The following is a 20,033-nucleotide window of genomic DNA, read 5'->3' as shown; positions in this document are numbered from 1 at the left end:
ATTTTTTAAATTATAGCATGACTTACAGACACTTTAATATGCAATGTTACTTTAACTGTAAGTGTTTTCATTCTATTCAGCACCAGAGACAACTGCATGTACTGTGTGTGAACTGTGCTCACATATACTTACTCTTAAGTGCTGCTGTGGGAGACGAGTGTTCAAATTAAAGAGCACTGGTAGAAGCACTATTAGAAAACTTAACTTCTAAGATCAGGTATTATTGGGAAACAGGGCCCTGTTTTGTCGTTCAGGTTGGAGGGCTTGTTGGGGTAGTTGATACTTTCTTTGGGAATTTTTCAGCCGAAGCCAAACAGCTGGAGGCTCATGGGCACGAGCCCAGTTCAACGTTTTAGTGTCCAAGCATCCCAACATACACACCTACATGACAGAAAGGCCCAGTGTGTAAACTAAAGAGAGCCTACCTGCTCATAAATCACTGGATACATATAATCCTGTACTCTGTGCTGGAAAGGATGTTTCCTCTCGGGATACCGAACATTTTCCATCCATCCGTTTTACGATCCACACAGTTTTTTTCTCCACACCCCCTCTTGAACTCCCCTCACCAGATCTGCTACACCGTTTTCAGTTTTTTCTGGCCTGTCTGAGTATACATCTTAAAATGGCATCGTCTGTAAGATTGGAGATAAATGTGTGTTTGTGGGTGTCAGTGTGACTAGTGTTTCCGACGGTGAACGCGCTTCGGCTGGTGTTACCGAGGCCTTTTACAGCTGATGCGTAATCAATCGAACTGATACTATTTCTATTTCTGTGTGGAAAGAAAGCACCATAGAAATCACTGGCGAAACCTGACCTGAAACCTCTTGGCTTCAAAGTATGCACACACACACACACACACATGCACACACACACATGCGCACACACACACACACACTCAAACATTCACACGCCATCCAACGATTTAAGGTACATATTGTTCTATTAATAAAGAGTCGGTTGGAGACACTTGAGGCCTAAGGCATCGAAACCACTTTAAGTCATCCTGTTATATGTGTCTTTGTTAATGTGTGTGTGTGTGTGTGTGTGTGTGTGTGTGTGTGTGTGTGTGTGTGTGTGTGTGTGTGTTAAATTAGAGTCGGAATTGGGTAAACGTCTCCAGAGATGTACAGAGTGTGGATCTTACATTGGCAGTTAATTCTGACAGTTGATATCCCTCCGACTGTTAGGCAGCTGTTTTTGTAGTTTTGTTTTTCTCAACCATAACTGAGTAAACTCCTCCTTTTTTCTCGCCTCTTCTCTCCTCTCACCTGATTTCTATTCTCTTACTGTTTCTCTCCTTATTTTTATCCCTTTCCTTCACTTTCTCTTCTCTTCTCCTCCCTGACCTACCTCCTCCAGACCACTCGATCATATTTATGTAATTATCATATGTGAATCGTAAAAAAAATCCTAATTTGTCCCAAATTTAAAATATAGAGTTTCCTTGGAGCAGTAATTTTCATTACAACCATTCATTTTCAATTTTCAACATCTGCTCTTTTTACAGCTAACAATTTATGAAGTTATGTTGCTAACAAATTGAGTGGTTTTGGACATAACAGAAACCAGAAACTTGGGTGTGATGTGATAATGAAACAGACATACACATAAAACACATGCACACACACACACACACACACACACACACACACACACACACACACACACACACACACACACACACACACACACACACACACACACACACACACATACACACACTAGAAGAAACTGGAAAGCAACACAAAAGACATTCAGCTGCAAGTAATTTATCAGTGCTGGATGTGGAAAGTACCAAATATCACTCCAGCTGCAAACTTGGACATCACACACACACACATACACACACACACACCCTCAACACCCAACACCTTCTTCTATTCATTTAGTGCAGCCTTTCTACATCTTTCTCTTTCTTCTTCTCTTATTCTTCCCTCCATCTGTCACTCACACACATATGCAGTAACTTCAGCGTAGGAGGTTCAACAGCAGGGGTGAAGACACATGTTCAGTACCGACAAATAAACACAGAAGCACACATGCAGATGCGCACGCATAACACTTTAATCCATCACACGGACCGACAGAGCTTTCAGACTTGATTGACATATTGATTGAGTAAAGACTGTAGAATGACGGAATTGCAACATTAAAGTGAACACTAAGCGTTTCTTTAAAAGTGTTCAGATTATACCTTCTGCTTTTTTTTTATCATACAGATGCGTTTGACAGCATTAGTTATTCCATCAGGTCTATTCATCACTGCACATTTGCATGTAGAATTTAAACATATGCACTCCATCACAAGGGCTGCCATCGCTATAAAATTGCTTAAAGGGTTAATCCACCCAAATTCTTTCCTCTTTTACCACTTATGATATCTAACCATGCAGGAAGCTTTTTGTATTATTTGTTCAGGTTTTAAAACATTGCAGCAGTTTCTTTGAGAGTAATGGAAATATTTGCCAAAGCACTAAAAAATTATCTGTTATTCAAGATAAACCACAGACACTTGCTGCAATATCTGTTTTAATGGATGGTACACAGAATGATACATTATGGGTTTTTTTCTTTATATATTTTGTCATATGGAAACTCTCAGATTATGCTCGGCTAAAGTGAAGAAATGGGGGCACAACCTGAAAAAATATTCAGATCAGATACTTCAGCTTAAAGCAAAATTGACACATTTTTACACTGACAGCCTCCCAGAAAGCTGCAGTCCCCCATTGTTGTCCACTGAGCAGCGTCACTGGAGCAGTTTGAACATCTTTATGCTTTAAGATGTTTTTCACGGCAGTTGTTGATGTGGTTTTCTTCTTCTTCAACCGCCAAATGTTCAGTCACAACCTCCAGGCTCTTTGAGATCATGCTATGGAGGTTCATTATTTTCCAACCCAGTTTTACAAAAATAATAATAATAAAACAACCCTTCTTGATACCATCATGGTACATGGGAATAAACTGTCAGAAAATGGGTGCAGCTTTTAACAGCCACGGTCTGCTACCATGTTAGTTTTTGAAATGAGATCATACTGAAGAATGTCTTAAGATAATACTCAAAAGCTCACACGGACATTGAAACAACACAATATTGAAACAATACATTACTTTTATGTATCTTGGTTTCTCAACTCAGACTGCTGAAGCCTCGATTTAACTTTAGATAAACTTAAATAGAGATCTCTTGATGGTCAGTATGAACAGGAGAAATGATGATTACCACAAGCAAAAGCTGTTATGGGCATGTCAGTATTGTTTTAAGACATGCAAAAAAAGTGATTCTATTCTTTAAACATCTGCCATGACTTTATTGGCTGGACTTTTTTTGTTACACCCACACGAGCAGGATGAAGTGACCATTGAAGATGCACTGTTTTCCAGACTTGGAAGGGCCTATTTCATGAGATTTTTCAGCAACCTCTGTCTGGATAAAACCAGAATAAGAAGAGTAAGAGTAAACAATAAAACCCTTCTCATTTTTACTTATTATCCCTCGCTCTGTCTCTCTCTGCCCTCCGCAGCGTTGAACGAGCCAACCATCGACTACGGTTTCCAGAGGCTTCAGAAGGTCATCCCTCGGCACCCTGGGGATCCCGAGAGGCTGCCAAAGGTACAGAAACAGTTTATGTTTATCTGATGCTCTATCTCTTACTTAGAAGCTCTTCAAAAAGACAAACCTGTAACTTTTCTCAGTCACATTGAGCTACACAGAGTTGCTCTGCTATCAAAGAAGAAGCCCACAGAGATGCATTCACATAAATTCAAGAGACAAAGAGCAAAATGAATTTCTGTCTGTTTAATTTGTTTTGTGTGTGTTAACATGTTGTCAGATCTCCTGTGGGTTGCGTCTTTACCTCTTCATGAACGCGTGTGTGTGTATGTGTGTGTGTGTGTGTGTGTGTGTGTGTGTGTGTGTGTGTGTGAGCTGCTCTACCCAGTTTACAGGCTGAGTGTTTGAATCTTCTCCAGATCAGAGAGTCATTCATATCTGATTATTTGTTTATCAGCTGGAGATCAAGCAGAATGTTTAAAAGGATCAGCAGATGTAAACAATTAGCACCAAATGATGAGCTCTGCTTTGATACCAAACCCGTCATCTCAGTCTGTAGAGGCAGGGCGACTTTTCAAAGTGCATGTGTGTGTGTGTGTGTGTGTGTGTGTGTGTGTGTGTGTGTGTGTGTGTGTGTGAGCTTACAAAGTTGACCTGGTTCAACTCTGACGGGCTGATCTGGGTGGGTGGGGGTCATGACCCTGTAAACAGCTGCTGTTGGTTGGCTCCTCATCTACACTGGAATTGATCCAGGATTGGCTGTCTTAGCCGTGACATCATCAAAGCATGGGCGCTGGTCATGATGTGATGATGTGGCGATGACGTGATGTGATCACAGCCATGCCGACACCCTGGCTCCTGCACATGTGTTTGCAATCGCTTGTAATGTGCATTATCACCATACATCACAAACACTCCACACTTCAAATGTGAAGTCTGTGGATTCACGGTCATGAACATTTATTGCTTGCACTTCCTTACAGTACACTACAGTGCACAATATAGTGTTTTTAACCTCAGGCAATAATGAGGTCACAGCATTTTTTACATATTAACCTTTAGACATTTCACATGTGTAAAAAATGAAATTGATGATGACTTAAGTCCATTTACTGAGCAGTTTGTGTCATCAGTATCTGACAAGTAAACTAAAGCATAAGTTGTGCAAAAGTGTGTAGGAGTCAGGAATGTAGTGGAGGTATGACGTCAGAAATCAGAGAAGATTTAGCTTTTCTAAAGGCTTTTAGCTGCATCTGACCAGGCTTGTCTAATTAGAGCAACTTACAATAAATGTCATAATTTTTCGTAGGAAAACTGGTACAGGAAATGATGTCAGTATCCTGACGTGTACTATACCAGAAGTGATGTTAGTTCAACCTTCTAGTAAAGGCTGAGTCAGTTCAGGGAAGTGATTGGCTCAATTTTGGCACACATAAACACACACTCAAGCGCTACAGACAAACACACTCGCTCCATACTTTGTGAGAGAATTACAGCGTATTACCTTGTTAAAACAGAATATGTAATGCTCCCAACTTTTCTGCCATAGATTTCTCCTGAAATGTAAAGGAGAAATAAAGCTTTACCTCCTCTCCACACTTCTTGTTAGATTTATTTATACAACGGGTAATTTGATTCAGGCAATCTAATTGGTCAGACCTGCATTTTAAGCTTTCGGTTCCCATGAAGCAGCATGGAAACGGATGTGGTTGCTACTTAACTAGTTAGCAATAATAATTGGTTTATTCTCCTTGCTTTAAAAATCTCCATCTTTGTATGATGTTATTGTAAAGCCAACATACTGCACAGAAGAGTGCATTTAACATTTTAAAAGTGGCAAACTTAAAGAGGAAAAAATGAAAAATCTTGCTTCATCTGAACATTTGCCAACAAATTTTCTTTTGTGGCTTTTACCTGTCAGGGGGAATAAAACAAATGAGCACATTACTTGAATTAAATTGGTCCATAAATACCTTAAGAACCAAATATTGATATCACTTCTGACCCCAATCCACAATATAAAGCACTTTTCTAGGGCTATTTTTCTTATCCCCATGGATAACTGGTCAAGCCTATTATAAGCAACATGATGTCACACAAGATATTTCCAGGCAAAGCAACAATGAGAACCATCAGTGCAACTAGAGTAGTTGGATACATTGATTAAGTAACATATCCAACCAACGGACACAATGAATCAGAATGAAATGTGCTGTTACTTCCAGTTTTCCCTTCATGGCCAGATTAAAACCACAATCATAGAAAAGCAGAAGAAGAAGTGAAATGTCAGAATTTGATTTTTGAGCGCTTCACTGTTTTTTAGTTCACACGGCATGAAATGAATGTGACTGGTCTACCCTGCTCTCTGTTTACATCAAGGTTCCTCTCACATGTTTGTCTCTGTTACAGTGTATGTGTACAAACGTGTATGTGCTGTTCTTGTGTGCAGCACTGGGTAATTTATCATGGGTGCTGCTAGTGGTCAATCGAAGCCAGAAACTTTATTACTGCTGCCCACCAGCACTCACTGTGTGTGCGTGTGTGTTAGAGAGAGAGAGAGAGGGAGGTAGAGAGAGAGAGAGAGAGAGACGGAGAGAGAGAGAGAGAGAGAGGGGGAGAGAGAGGGCGAGAGAGAGAGAGAGAGGGACGGGAGAGAGGAGGGAGAGAGAGAGGAGAGAGGAGAGAGAGAGAGAGAGAGACGAGAGAGAGACTTATCTTACTTGGATGCTGGATGCAGGGGGGGAGAGAGAGGGAGAGAGAGGGAGAGAGAGAGAGAGGGAGAGAGAGAGAGAGACGAGGAGAGGGAGAGACGTAGAGAGTGAGAGAGGGAGAGAGAGAGGGAGAGGAGAGAGAGGAGAGGGACAGAGAGAGAGAGAGCAGAGAGACTTATCTTACCTGGATGCTGGATGCAGGTGGGAGAGACGAGGGAGAGAGAGGGAGAGAGAGCGGAGAGAGAGAGAGGGAGAGAGAGAGAGAGAGAGAGAGAGAGACAGAGAGACTTATCTTACTTGGATGCTGGATGCAGGTGGGAGAGAGAAAATACTTTATGTGTATATATTATTTTGTTTTTATGTTTGAGTTATGTGAGGAGGTAATAGTATGTATGTGTACTTATATGTTGTGTGGGGACATATATCAGTTTACAGTCACATTGCAGGGACTCGCCTCAAAACAAAACAAGTCTGTGTGCGGTCTTCCTCCTTCTTAAACTGGACAAAAAGCAAGTCCCCATATCGTAAATCACTGAATGTTAGGGGTAAAGACCTTAATATTAAGGTAAGGTTAGGGTAGTCAATGTAATGTCCTCTGAAGTGATGGAACCCAACTGTGTGTGTGAGTTGAGGTGAGGAGGTGGGTGATGGAATATGGTGGCGCCACACAAACACACAGACACACACACACCGCACACACCACACACACCACACACACGCACACACGCACACACACACACACACACACACACACACACACCACACACACGCACACACACACGACGCACACACACACACACACCACACACGCACCACACACACACATCTGCTCGTCACGAGTATCGATCAGCCCTTTTATTGAGTTATAAGAGTTGTTGCCAGCCCTATAAAGAAGGCAGACAGACAGACAGACAGACAGGACGGGGCAGTGGGGTGTATGAGAGGATTACTAGTGGACAGCCGATTCTATAATTGTTCAGTGAACATTCGGGGGATTTTACTGCCCACGACACCACACACACACACACACGACACACACACACACACACACAACACACACACACACACACACACACACACCACACACACACACACACACACACACACACACACCACACATACACACACACCACCGTGTTCAGCTGCCAGTTTGTGTCACAGTGATTTTTCAGCATCCATCCGTATGTGTAACCGTAGTAACTATATACAGTGAAACACATACACACAGTGAAGCCTTAAGATACATAGACTGTACTTTCACTATCATGTTTAACACTATTGAAGAATACTTTGAAGTCACACAAAACAGCCTGGGACTTTTTTGTTTGTTTGTGTATTGTTTTTAATCTTAGCATGAGTGGATGGAGGACACCAGCTGTTTAATGCCCCAGTTACACACTGTCAGACCTGCAGCTTCTCAGTGCAGCCGCAACTAATAAGCATGCTGCAAATGTTCCGTTTTTTTTCATGTACGCCTTTTTAAATCTTTGTTCTGAAGTAAAGAATATCAGCCCAGAGCTGCAAATTGTTTGATAATCAAGAACAAAATTTTGCCATAAAAACAGTATTTATACTCTGATCAACTGTGTGGGGCGATCTGCCAGAAACTAAGCAAGTAAGAAGCAGAAATGCCTCTCTGGATGCACAAAGAAATCAATCAGCACTCTTGGATTGTAGTGCCTTCCACACTGCAGCAAAAAAAACTGGTGGAAGAAAAAAAAGCAGCACTAAAAGACAATAATGGTTCTCATGGGTTTTAGATTATTTACTAAAACGTAATGAATAAAAGGTGATGTCATTGCACAAACGGCACTCTTCCATGAACGTTTTGAAGCACAAACATCCCACTGTGTCTGCATCCACCCTGAGCTAGGATCATGGGAATATGTTTACTAGAAAAGAGGCACACAATCCATTATGTGTATTAGTATGACTGTAAAATAAAGTTAAATGTATTCAAGTTATACTGTATGTTGTTATACAGTAAACTTCTTGTCCACACGTATCTGTCCAATGACTTCATAGCAATTGTGCAGCATCTAAAATCTAAAAAAGCCAAGAAATGTAATATTTGTTCAATGACATGTTGTTTTAAGTGACAGCATCCTAAAGCAATGCAGAAATGCAAAAGTCTGTAGTTGAGTTTGTGGTTTGAGATTTCAGTGTTTCCCAGTGAAGGAGTTCAGTTTGGAAAGGTTGACCAATGTGTGTCACCCCGTTAGACTGTGTGATTTCCTGTGTGAGTCACTCAGCTGACATGGCCATGCAACTCATTTCGATGATGTCATGCATCGTACTGAGGTCATGTCATCAGCATCACCAATTATGAGTAATCTTGGTGATGCATGAACATAAAGACATGAAACCTTCTTCCTGTACTCAAAATATATCTGTCACTCTCTCATGTGTCTCAACTCTGAGAAGAAATGTGAAACCACCCGTCCTAACACTATCTCACTGAGTGAGAGAAGATGCTCCCCCAGAGGATGTGTGTGTTTGGCGTGGATTTATGTCAATACTCGTGTGTGTGATTGTTCACCGAATCCCTCTGAGCCCACATGTAAAGTATGACATCATCTCTGTGCAAGGTGTGACCCTGCATGTACGGCATCCCTAATGGGACATTAGAAGTGGATCAAGCGGCTAATGTACCGGCATTAGGGAGGAATAAGTCATATGTGTGTCATGTCTGTGCTGGCCTGGCACACGTTACACACACACACACACACACACACACACACACACACACACACACACACACACACACACACACACACACACTGACCCCCATGGATGCTCAGCTCAGCGTTTCCTGGTCCTAATGCATAGAACATGTGTGTGTGTGTAATGTATGGTTATCACATTAGGGGCCGGTCATAACTCAGACAGTAAAAGCACCCAGACACCTCCTGTTATTCTTTCTTGCTGCCAACAGATCTGTCTTTTTCTTTCACTCATCCTCTGCTTTTCTGTCTGTCTGTCAGTCAATCTGTCTGCATATTTACCTGAATACAAACTGCCCGCTAAACAGACAAGAATAGACTATACCAAAGGTTAAAGAAATTAAATTAGTTCAATAAATTCAATCAAGGACTTGAATCTTTCAATCAATCAGATGACTTTTAAGATTGAAACAGATTTTTAAAAACCAACAAGAGATGAAAATGAAATGACAGATAACACACGTACGTGTCAGGCGTACGTTCCATAAATATCTGACGATCACATAAATCAAGGTAAAAATGAGAGATTAAAGGTTTAATATCTGGTTTTATAGCAGCAATTATAGGAATCAAAGAAGATGGCACCAATCTAAGATTTAAAAAAAAAAAGTATTTCCAAGTCGATTTCTGTCGCTCCACTGTCATCATTCATCATATTCATCTACTGTAAACCCAGAAATCATCTGATAGACATCTAAATGTAGCAGGAGAAGGTCAATCCCAACATAGCCGAGTGTACACTGAATTAATTATTTGCACGTCAATTAACAATTCAATGTCTAAGTTTGATTGAAAAGTGAACTTTTTTTTTTGTTGTTGTAATATTTCGATGTATATATACTGCAGGAGTGAGGAAGGAAGGATGGAAGGGAGGAATAAGGAAGGAAAGGAGGGAGGAAGGAAGGGAAGAAGGAAGGAAAGGAGGAAGAAGGAATGAAAGGAGGGAGGGAGGAAGGAAGAAAAGGAGGAAGGAAGGAAGGACAGGAGGGAGGAAGGAAGGGAGGAAAGGAAAGAAGGAAGGGAGGAAGGAATGAAGGATGGAGGAAAGAAGGACGGGGGGAGAAAGGAAGGAAGGAAAGAAGGACAGAGGAAAGAAGTAAGGGAGGAAGGAAAGGAAGGAAGGGAGGAAAGAAGGAACAGTCAAAACAGACAGGGTCAATTTGACCTGGGAGGACGACACAAAGGTTAAATACAGTTGTGTACAGTATATGTTTCACTTGATTTTCAACCTGAAAACCTAAAAATCACCAAATCTATTTCATGTTACTGTGAAAATGTAACTCTGGTCAACAGAATTATTGCCTGAAAGATTCATTTAGTCCCAAATTTCATGGAAAATAACTTTAATTGTTGCGCAATAATTACGTCTGTTTGCAGTATTGCTGCAGGCTGTCCTACTCACACACATTTAGGCCCTCAGGATGACAAAACTAGATTATTTTGATTAATCAGTTTTGAAACATAAATGGCATCAACAAGATCTTTTAGTCTCATTCATATCAACACAATGCAGCTGGAAGCATTTCTAATCTGAACTGAGGAATACATAATCTGACGAACAAAGCTGTTTTATGTACAGATGCAACCTGGGAGAGGTTAATTAGGCGATGTGAGTTGTCGGGTGTCTAAATATGAAAAGATGTAAACAGACAAACTATTGAAAGTACATCGATCCCTGCAGTCAGTAGCTTTGACTGATGCAGCGGCAGAAGCCTGCAGACCTGATAATGATGATGTTACCAGAGGATCATCTTTCCTTCCCGTTTATCAGCTACTGCCTTACTGGAACCGCTCGAACATTCAGGATCAGGTTTCCATGAGTGTGTGTCTGTGTGTGTGCGTGTGTGCATGTGTGTGTGTGTGTGTGTGTGTGTGAACTGCTCTCCTCGCCAGTCTAATAATGAGAGGTTAACAGAGAGCCAGCTTGGCCATAATAATGTGTAAAAGATTGAATTTAGCACCATGGGCAGGCACACTGAAACTGCTGACTGGCTCTGTGACCTCTCATATCCTTACACACACACACACACACACACACACACACACACACACACACACACACACACACACACACACACACACACACACACACACACACACACACACACATACACACACTGATGGAGAGGCAATATGTTCCACCACGCACAAACACACAGCAGAGCACACATGGAGCCAACCATAAGTGTGTGTGTGTTAGTGTGTGTCACACAGCGCAGGTTAATACTGTGAAGCACAGAGTAATTTTCTCTCAGTCGCCGGGCGGCCTCACGCTGTGGAAACGACAACACATTAACTGTTAAACAAGACACCTTAGACCTCAGGGTGGGAACCGAAAGAGGGGAGAGGCAGAGAGGGGTGGGTGGGTATAGGAAGAAAGGAGAAAACAATAAAGAGACTGAGAAAAAGAGAAAATTGTAAAGGGTGTTAGTGGGCGGGGAGGCAAAGACAGACAATTCCCAATGTGGAGTTAAAGCGTGAAGAAGGGAGCGGTGGAGAAAAAGGTGAAAATGGACCGTGGATGCAGAGGAGGAGGAAGAGTGTTGGGGGAGAGATTGAGAAAAAGAAAAGAAGGATGAGAGGACATAGAAATATCAAATTAATTTAAAGAATTTTTTGGCATTGACACCTTTATTGAGCAGTAGACAGACAGGAAACATGGGAGAGAAAGGGGGTGTGGCATGCAGCGAAGGACCTCCGACCAGGATTTGAACCGGGGTCGGCTGCGTACGTGGCATGCGCTCTAACCACTCGACCACCTGCGCGCCCAATTCATTTAATTTAACACAACTTCCAGCACAAGAGATTTTAGAGGATAAAAATAATAAGCAATATAGAAAAGTAAGTCAGAAATGTTGCAGTTTGAAGGACAGGATGGCGATTCTAACAGAGCCGCAGAACTGTTAACAGCAAATCAATGCTGTCTGATTTGAGCAGCAATGCACAGCAGAAGATCCTACAGAGCACTTTAGATTTACTTTAGAGTATATTTTAAACACCTGTCACTTTAGGATGTCATTTAAGACGCATAAAAAGCACTTGACTTGATAGCAGATAATCTGCCTTTTAAAGCAGTAAAGAGCAATTTGTTTATCATGAATAGATGGTGAAATGGATGATGGTTGACAGTGTGTGCGGCAGGGGAACAAAAGAGGGGAAGGAGGGACAGCATGTGTTTAAAAAAAAAAAAAAACGTTAATGTGTATGTGCATTTTTCAAGTGCAATCATGGGCCTGCCTTCACGTCTTCACATACATCCCAAAAACCTGATAACTATATGTGTGTTTACACCTTTTTCTGCTTTCTCGGTTTCTCTCAGGAGGTAATTTTGAAGCGAGCAGCCGACCTGGTAGAAGCCCTCTACGGTTTGCCCCATAATAACCAGGTAAGGAACAAACACACACGTGCAAATATCCACGTTGGAAGAGGAAAATGTGTGAAAGCATTTCTTTATGTGTTTGTATTTATTGATTATAATTAAGTGAATTCTTCGTCCTGTAGGAGATCATCTTGAAGCGTGCGGCGGACATCGCAGAAGCTCTCTACAGCGTTCCACGAGGACACACCCAGCTGTCTGGCTCCACCCACAGCGGCATGATGGGGGTTAACTCCTTCACTGGGCAGCTGTCTGTCAACGTCTCCGAGCCCTTACAGGCCAACCAGGGTGAGACTTTAGAGTGTTTATCAACAGAATATAGATTTGTATATTTACCACATTAAAATCCATAAAATGGCATCTACTCCTTCTTCCTCATTAGAAATCCAAGTTCTATAAATGTAATGTAATAGTTTTTGACCAGAATTGGCTTCAAAACTAGTTGTGATATCACAAATCCTGCATGTAGGCCCACCCCTTAAAATCTGATGTTTTAATGAGCACAGAGAAACTTTCCACTTTCAGCAGATGAATGTGAAAACAGCTTTCTAGTGTAAAATTAATCTTTTGAGCTTCACATTCTGCATAGTGAAGCTCAAAAATCCAACTCTAGGAAAAAGACGAAAAACACATTTTTTTTAGTGGAGCTTGCAGCTATTCTGAAATCTCTGTAAACATTGAACTTTGCAGCATATTGCTTAAAAACACAGTGAAGCTTATAAAAACAATAATAAAGTTAGGTTATTTACTCATTTATTGGCCACCACACATGCTTCCAATCATCAGTGATTTTTTTTATCTGTACACTTTCGCCTCTATAAACAGGAAAAGTAGTCTGTTTTCTAAAGATGTTTCATACACATTTCCAACCTTAATCTGCACATCACTGACCAATTGTCCAACCACCAAACCCCCCCCCCCCCCCCCCCCCTCCTCCTCCTGACCATATTTCCTGCAGGTTTTGTGCGCAGCAGCAGTAGCGTGTCTCCTCACGGTTATGTGCCCAGCTCCACACCTCAGCAGACCAGTTACACCTCAGTCACCAGCACCATGAATGGCTACGCAAACAACGGCGGCATGACCAACCTGGGAGGCTCACCCACTTTCTTGAACGGCTCTGCAGCCAACTCGCCTTATGCTAGTAAGTGAACAAATATTACTTTAAAAAGAACATGAATGAAAGTGAAGTGAAAGTACAAAAATCCACCTCATGTGTCATAAACTCCATAAACTACAAGCACTTAAGGCTGCACAAAGGTATATGAATATGTAAATACACATCACATATACATACTTGCACACTCACTGATAAAAACATGCAAACACATACTCAACTACATCCACACGTCTGCAGACAGCAAGTTAAAGTCTTAGATCTGCTGTAAGGAGGTTCCCCCATGGGGCTTTCTGTCTCTCTGTATCTTCAAAAGCAATCACTGACTCACAGCTCACCTCTCCATTTTGTCTTCGTCCATCTCCTTCCTCCTTCCCATGCTGCCTTTCATCTGACAGCCACACCTCTCCTCTCTACGTTGGTTAATTGCGTCCCTTTTCCATTTAGCGGGAACCAAGTGAGATATAGGGAGAGATTGTGAAACAGAGAGATGTGAGATTTTGTTTGTCTGACTGCATGATGATGAAGGAAAATGTGATCTTTTGACTTTAGTTGATACAAATATGTACAGTATCATCTCATTCCAAAACCATCCATACTATATGCTGCTACTTTAACAGCCTGCACTGTCCTGGGATGACTTTCAAAAAGATTTTGGACCGTAGTTGCAGGGATTTACTCTGGATTTGGCCACCAGAGTGTCAGCATTTGAGCTCAGTCAAATTCTTCCACACCAAAGTCTGAAAACGTTGTGTATGAGGGAGTTGTCATGTGGAAACAGGAAATGATCCTCCCAGAACTTTTCCCACAATGTTGGAAGCAAATTATTGTTTAAAATATCACTGTGTTAAGATTTCCTTCAACTGGTACCAAGTGGCTGAGCATCAACTATGAAAAACAGACCAAAAGAAAATATGTCCACATACTTTTGGCTACATAATTCATTCTCAAAAAGCCCACTTCAATGTAGTTTTCCAAACAGCCAAAACATCTTAAAAATGAACTGCATATCATTACTTACTTCATGTTCACTGAAATAACCATTTTCTCTCTTTCCTCCTCACCCTTCTTCCCTAATCCCCCCTTTTCTTCCACATTCCACCTTGCTCCTTCCTTCTTTCTCTCTCTCCTTACTTACCTCTCTCCTACGACCACCTCCAGTTGTCCCATCTAGTCCCACTATGGCCTCCTCCACCTCTCTCCCCTCCAACTGCTCCTCCTCTTCTGGCGTCTTCTCCTTCTCTCCGGCCAACATGGTGTCGGCGGCCGTTAAGCAGAAGTCCGCCTTCGCTCCAGTGGTCAGGCCCTCCTCCTCTCCTCCACCCTCCTGTACCAGTGCCAACGGCAACGGGCTCCAAGGTAATAACCATGACGGCAGCCAGTCATTTAGAAGATGTTTAGAGGGAGGATTTCCCCAGGAGATGATTTCAGGAGGGCTTTTACTTCCCTGGTGAATTTTTGAAACTAATCCGTCATTAGAGTCTCTGTTATGTATCATATCATACCGTCAGTGTACTCTGCTCTTGTAATTCATCATTATTGACGACACAGATGAGAATATCAGAAACCAATATGAATTGTGGTAGAAGACCACAGCACAGAAAGCTGTCTTCAGTGTCATGCACATTGTGCACCCAATCATGTGCTCCGACTTCCTCCATAAAACTAGCATCATACTACATCCATACCTGCCACTTGTAAACACAGGTTGAACAGGCAGGTATTACTCACATGACTGCAATTGGTTGTATGTCTGGAAAATGTAAGCAATTATTTTTGTGACCATATTTGATAATAAAAAGTTTAGAAAGACAGGAAACATTGGTAGAAAGAGAGTCATGTGATGCGATAAAGGTCTAGAACATCAGCATGCAGCATGCATGGTGCATGGTGCATGGTGCAGTTGCAGCCATGTTGCATTGGTTAGCAGGCTACTGGGGCGCCCCATTTTAAGCATTTTCAAATGAGCTATTTCTCAGATGAGGACATGCTCAATCATTTTATTCAAGTCTGCTTTTTGTACTACATCTTTGGAATAAACAGTTATTCACTCTCTCTCTCTCCTGCCTTTTCTCTTTACTTTTAACCCTTCCTCCTCTTATTTTCCGATCTGATCACCCTTCCCTTGTCATTTCTCTGTCCCTATCACTCTCTTCCCCGCCTGTCTCTCTGCCTCTCTCTACCAGATCAAACATTTGTGGACTCTAGCAAGTACTCAACAGCCAGCTCTCTACAAGGCCTGGCCTTCACCTGAAGTATGTTCCTCAGCTCTTTCTTGTTTCAGTCCTGTTGAGTCACTTCTGTGATGAATGACTTCCTAGTTTTGTATCTTTTTGTAACCTCTTCTCGGCTTTTTCATCCTGACTTTTTATTTGATGATTTTCCTTGTCTGTCTTTTTTTTCTCTCTTTTATCTCATCTTTCTCTCTCAGCATCACCTCTACAACCTCTTCCTCCTTATCTTAATTTCCATCCATCTCCCATTTCATAGCACAGATCAAGCCATTATGTTGCTTGGTAACTCCTCCCTGTCTTCCTATTGGCTGGGAAAAAAGACAGGAAGTTAGATATTTAGAGCGACCCAAAAAAAAAAGAAAAAGAAAAAGAAAAAAAAAAGACATTTGGCAGAGAGAATTTATTTCTCAACATCTCTGGCTTTGTTTAGCTGTGCGTGCATTTGCGCTTACATTTCTCTGTCTGTGTGTGTGTGTTTGTGTGTGTGTATGTGTATGTGTATGTGTATGTGTGTGTGTGTGTGTGTGTGTGTGTGTGTGCATGTGCAGAGACAGCATGTGCGGGGGTGTGGGAACTCAAAGCTTAGCCTCAAAGCACAGCTGAAATAAACACACCCCACATGCAGCTACACACACTTTCCTCTGTCACACACACTGGGTGATCACACACTGGCAGCTTAGTAGGGAGCGATCAACAATGACAGCTGTTCGACTCTCGTTGACAGTTTATACTGTCAGTATACCTGCCCTGCGGTGTGTGTGTGTGTGTGTGCATCTGAGTGCGTGTGTGTGTGTGTGGGTGTGCACTACTGAAGTAACAGAGAAGAAACTGGAGGCTTGACTGAAACAATAGCTGAGTTTTGTCAAGCCAATGCTAAAAATGAATTCTTTTCTCTTTACAGTTTTCACTTCTCATGAAATATAAAACTAGTTTTTAAACACTTTCTTCAGTCTGCTGTGTGTGTGTGTGTGGTTTTGTGTGCATGTGTGTGTGTCTGTGTCATTTTGGGCTGGGTCTTTCCTCTCACATGTTGACACCCATCCCTCGGGTTTAAATACAACACATACACCATGATGCAATCTGTCTGGCACACACACAAACATACAGTAAAATACGCCAACTGTTCACATGCAGAATTAAGTGTGTTTGTGTGTGTGTGCGGCATCGCAAACAGCCAACTCAGATGATGCGTCCCTTGATTTTACTGATTTATTTGTCTATTGATGTTTTAAATGTCGCTGCAGTCACACACAGCTGCACAGATGGGAAAGCATATTGATGTATTTATGGGTGAATTTTTTATGACGATGAAAATATTTTGGCTATTTTGGCTTGGTTTTAATTTTTTTCTCCCCTCCCCCTTCCCTTTTCTTTCTCCACCCAACAGCAATCCCAGGAATGATCGTCCCACCCATGTAAAGGTGTGAGTGCACACTTGTGTGTGTGTGTGTGTGAGTGTGTGTGTGTGTGTGTATGTGACTGTGTGTGAGATGAACCAAGCACACTCACGCCAATCCCGTCGGAGGATTTCGGTGCGAGTCAGACTCCGGTCAGGGATGGAAGCAGCTGTCCCGATCTGAAGGAACAAACCCAACTCAGGCCCTTTCTAACACAAGAACAACTGCAAGAAAACAAACGAAGAACAAAAAAAACAAAAACAAAACAAAACAAAGACTGTTTGCAAGTAAATAAGTTGTTTAGACTTTGTACACCTTAATGCTTTTATAGGAGAATGGCCACACCTACATTATGACTCTCCACAGACACAGGAAGTGTATTTACTTAGAAGAATCCACTTCCTCCCTCGAGTGATTGATTAGTTTTTTTTCTTTTTGTGCAACAATTAACGTGTGATAATCATCTTCTAATTATATCCGACATGAGGGATTTTCTATTTATGAAGTTTGGTCATTAATGAAGGAATATAATGTGAAGAATACCTGATGATGATGATGGTGATGATGATGATGACGATGATGAGTAAAAGCAATGACAGGTGATTCATACAGGGTCAAATCCAGCCGACACAGACAAGCCAAACCAGACGCACACACTGTCACTTCTCTTTGCCAAATCCAGCACAAACACTCCGACTAAGAGCTCTTTTCTCTGCATTTTATCAATTAGTCGAAGGATTCAGATGCTTACTGCATGCGACTGATGCTGCAGTTTTAGTCATTGAATAAAAATACCAGTATTTACTTTGAGCTTGCTTCACATACAGATCTAGAAAGCGCAAAGCAGTCTTTTAGCCAGTATAAGGTGCACAGAGAAGGAAAAATCTGTCATTTAACAAGCAAAAGAAGAAAGTTAATAACACCCTGTAGTATCCAAAACAGAAATTACAGTCCTAATTCAAGAATAGTTGGACAATAGCTAAATTATAATATAGAATCATTCATAAAATCAGAGGCTATAAAAGGCCATAAATAAGTGCAGCTTCGTTCCCAGAGAGGAGAGTGTGATGTGCCAACAGCTGCTTCAGGATTTGACCCAAACCATTCTGCCACTGAATTCGTTCATGACCTGTTTTAAAGTCGGACACAGCCACAGTGACCTCTGAAAGAGGGAGAACATGTCTTAAAGACTGCTGCCATTTTGACTTTGATTTTCTTGTGTGTGAGATTTTGTTTCTGGATATTTTTTTTCTTTGTTTTTGGTTTGCTGTGTTCTTAATATTTTTTTACTGTGATCAGCCGGCCTATTAGATTGTGTTTTTCTTTTATTACCTGCCCACTGATCTGGTTTTGATGGACAACTTGAGTGAGGAAAATTAACCAATGGTGTGTCTTAAATGCGCTGCAAAGAATGTCAAGTCACTACATTTTCAACTGAGTCTTAAAATCCTACTTTTTTGAAATTTTGTGGAAACATCTGTCACTGAGGTACACTGCCCTTGTTCAGTTTGACAGTGAAAATATGATGCAATCACAGTATTTCACAAATATTTGTCTTAAGAAGATGAAAACATTGTTTGCAGCACAGGAAAATTAGCCAGTGGTGTGTCTTAAAGGCCCGAGGTGTGCGAGGATGAGAAAAGCAGCTGATGGTTTGATGTATAAATCACTGCTCCCTCAGCCCTGCAGTCTGAGCGTGTGGCGTGTGATTCAATAGTCTTAATTAATTTATGATCATGTTCATTTTGCCAAAGCCCTGATTTCAGACATGAATGCCTTCACAGTCTTCTATGCTTTTCATCATGTCTTATCACATAGTCAGAAACAGTAAGAATGCCATGTACAACTGTGTGTTTTACTGCAGCAGGAAGTCTTCACAAATATATCTCCATGTTTTGTTTAAGTTTTTTTTAATTACATTACCCATGAATGGAAACTGAATGAATTTGGATACTTTATTAAATAGAAAACTTGCATCACATTAACTGTGCTGATCATCCCATGTTTTTGGTACACAAGAATACCTTTTATATTTTTGATCGGTATACTGCTTGCAAAAGGGAAACAATCACTCCAATTCATGCAGTATTTAAGTTTAAATGACAACAACCCACTCAAGCGGAAATCAGTGCTAAAGTAGTAATCAAAAATTAGGATGAAAGATCAGGGACAGTATCAACAGTGTGAAAAAAAGGCACAAAACAAAAATCGAAAATTTAAAAAACTGAATTAAAGATAAACTGAAATCCTGAAAGAAATCCTGCAAACTCACCCCCCTTAAGATGCTCCTCATTTGCTTTGTCTCCATGTCTAACAATTTAAATGCTATTAAGACATCTTATTCGTTTTTGTATTATAGCGTCTGTTTATTAAAAGCCATACTTCCACTGCTAATTTCAATCAACTCAAATAAGCCATGTTGTTTTTTTTGGTTTTTTTTGTATCATTTGTAATGAAGCAGGGGGATGTTTTCCATTTTGTCCTGATTTTATTAATGTTCATATCATTGTTGTTAAAATTATTAACATCATTTTGTTGCATTATATAGGTGTAGAGTTTATAAATATGTCATGATGATTATCTGTGTTTGTCTTCCATATGATGGATTTTTAAAGATTGAACAGACTTGCTTAATGAAGATATTCCTCAGCCCATGTGCTTAACACGAGCAGCCGGCTGAGAGAGATGGAAGGAAAAAGTCTCTCCTCTTTCGCTGTCCTTTTCTTCTGCAGCCACCTCTCCTGCTTCAGTCAGGTTTTCTGTCCTCTCTCTCTCTCTCTGCTCCCTTCCTCCGTTCATTTCCCTCTCCCACTTTGTTTTGTTTGTGCTATTAATACTCTGTATGTTTGCCCTCCTTCTTGCTTCCCCTCACATTTCCTTTAAAAAAAAATGAGCCACCTATTTATTTTATCTCAAATATGG

General features: G+C 41.1%; 1 protein-coding gene across 10 annotated transcripts in view; it reads left to right on the top strand.

The window, feature by feature from the left end:
- The window catches only part of LOC133993664 (transcription factor COE1-A-like), a 54,396-nt gene extending 37,091 nt beyond the window's left edge, over positions 1-17,305 (top strand). For 5 of the 10 annotated variants that reach the window (XM_062432662.1, XM_062432660.1, XM_062432659.1 and 2 more), the window contains 6 exons: positions 3,528-3,616; positions 12,310-12,375; positions 12,492-12,654; positions 13,325-13,507; positions 14,642-14,839; positions 17,102-17,305. In XM_062432662.1, the coding sequence (XP_062288646.1) occupies positions 3,528-3,616; positions 12,310-12,375; positions 12,492-12,654; positions 13,325-13,507; positions 14,642-14,839; positions 17,102-17,133 (731 nt within the window). In that variant the 3' untranslated portion in view covers positions 17,134-17,305. Of the gene's footprint in view, positions 1-3,527; positions 3,617-12,309; positions 12,376-12,491; positions 12,655-13,324; positions 13,508-13,554; positions 13,560-14,641; positions 14,840-15,666; positions 15,736-17,101 lie in introns of all 10 variants that reach the window. The other 5 variants (XM_062432664.1, XM_062432663.1, XM_062432666.1 and 2 more) reach the window with 3 other exon arrangements.
- Positions 17,306-20,033: the final 2,728 nt, after the last annotated feature.

The sequence above is a fragment of the Scomber scombrus genome, chromosome 14, assembly GCF_963691925.1.
Source record: "Scomber scombrus chromosome 14, fScoSco1.1, whole genome shotgun sequence".
In the NCBI taxonomy this organism is placed as follows: Eukaryota; Metazoa; Chordata; class Actinopteri; order Scombriformes; family Scombridae; genus Scomber; species Scomber scombrus.
This window is presented reverse-complemented; position numbering and strand designations above follow the sequence as displayed.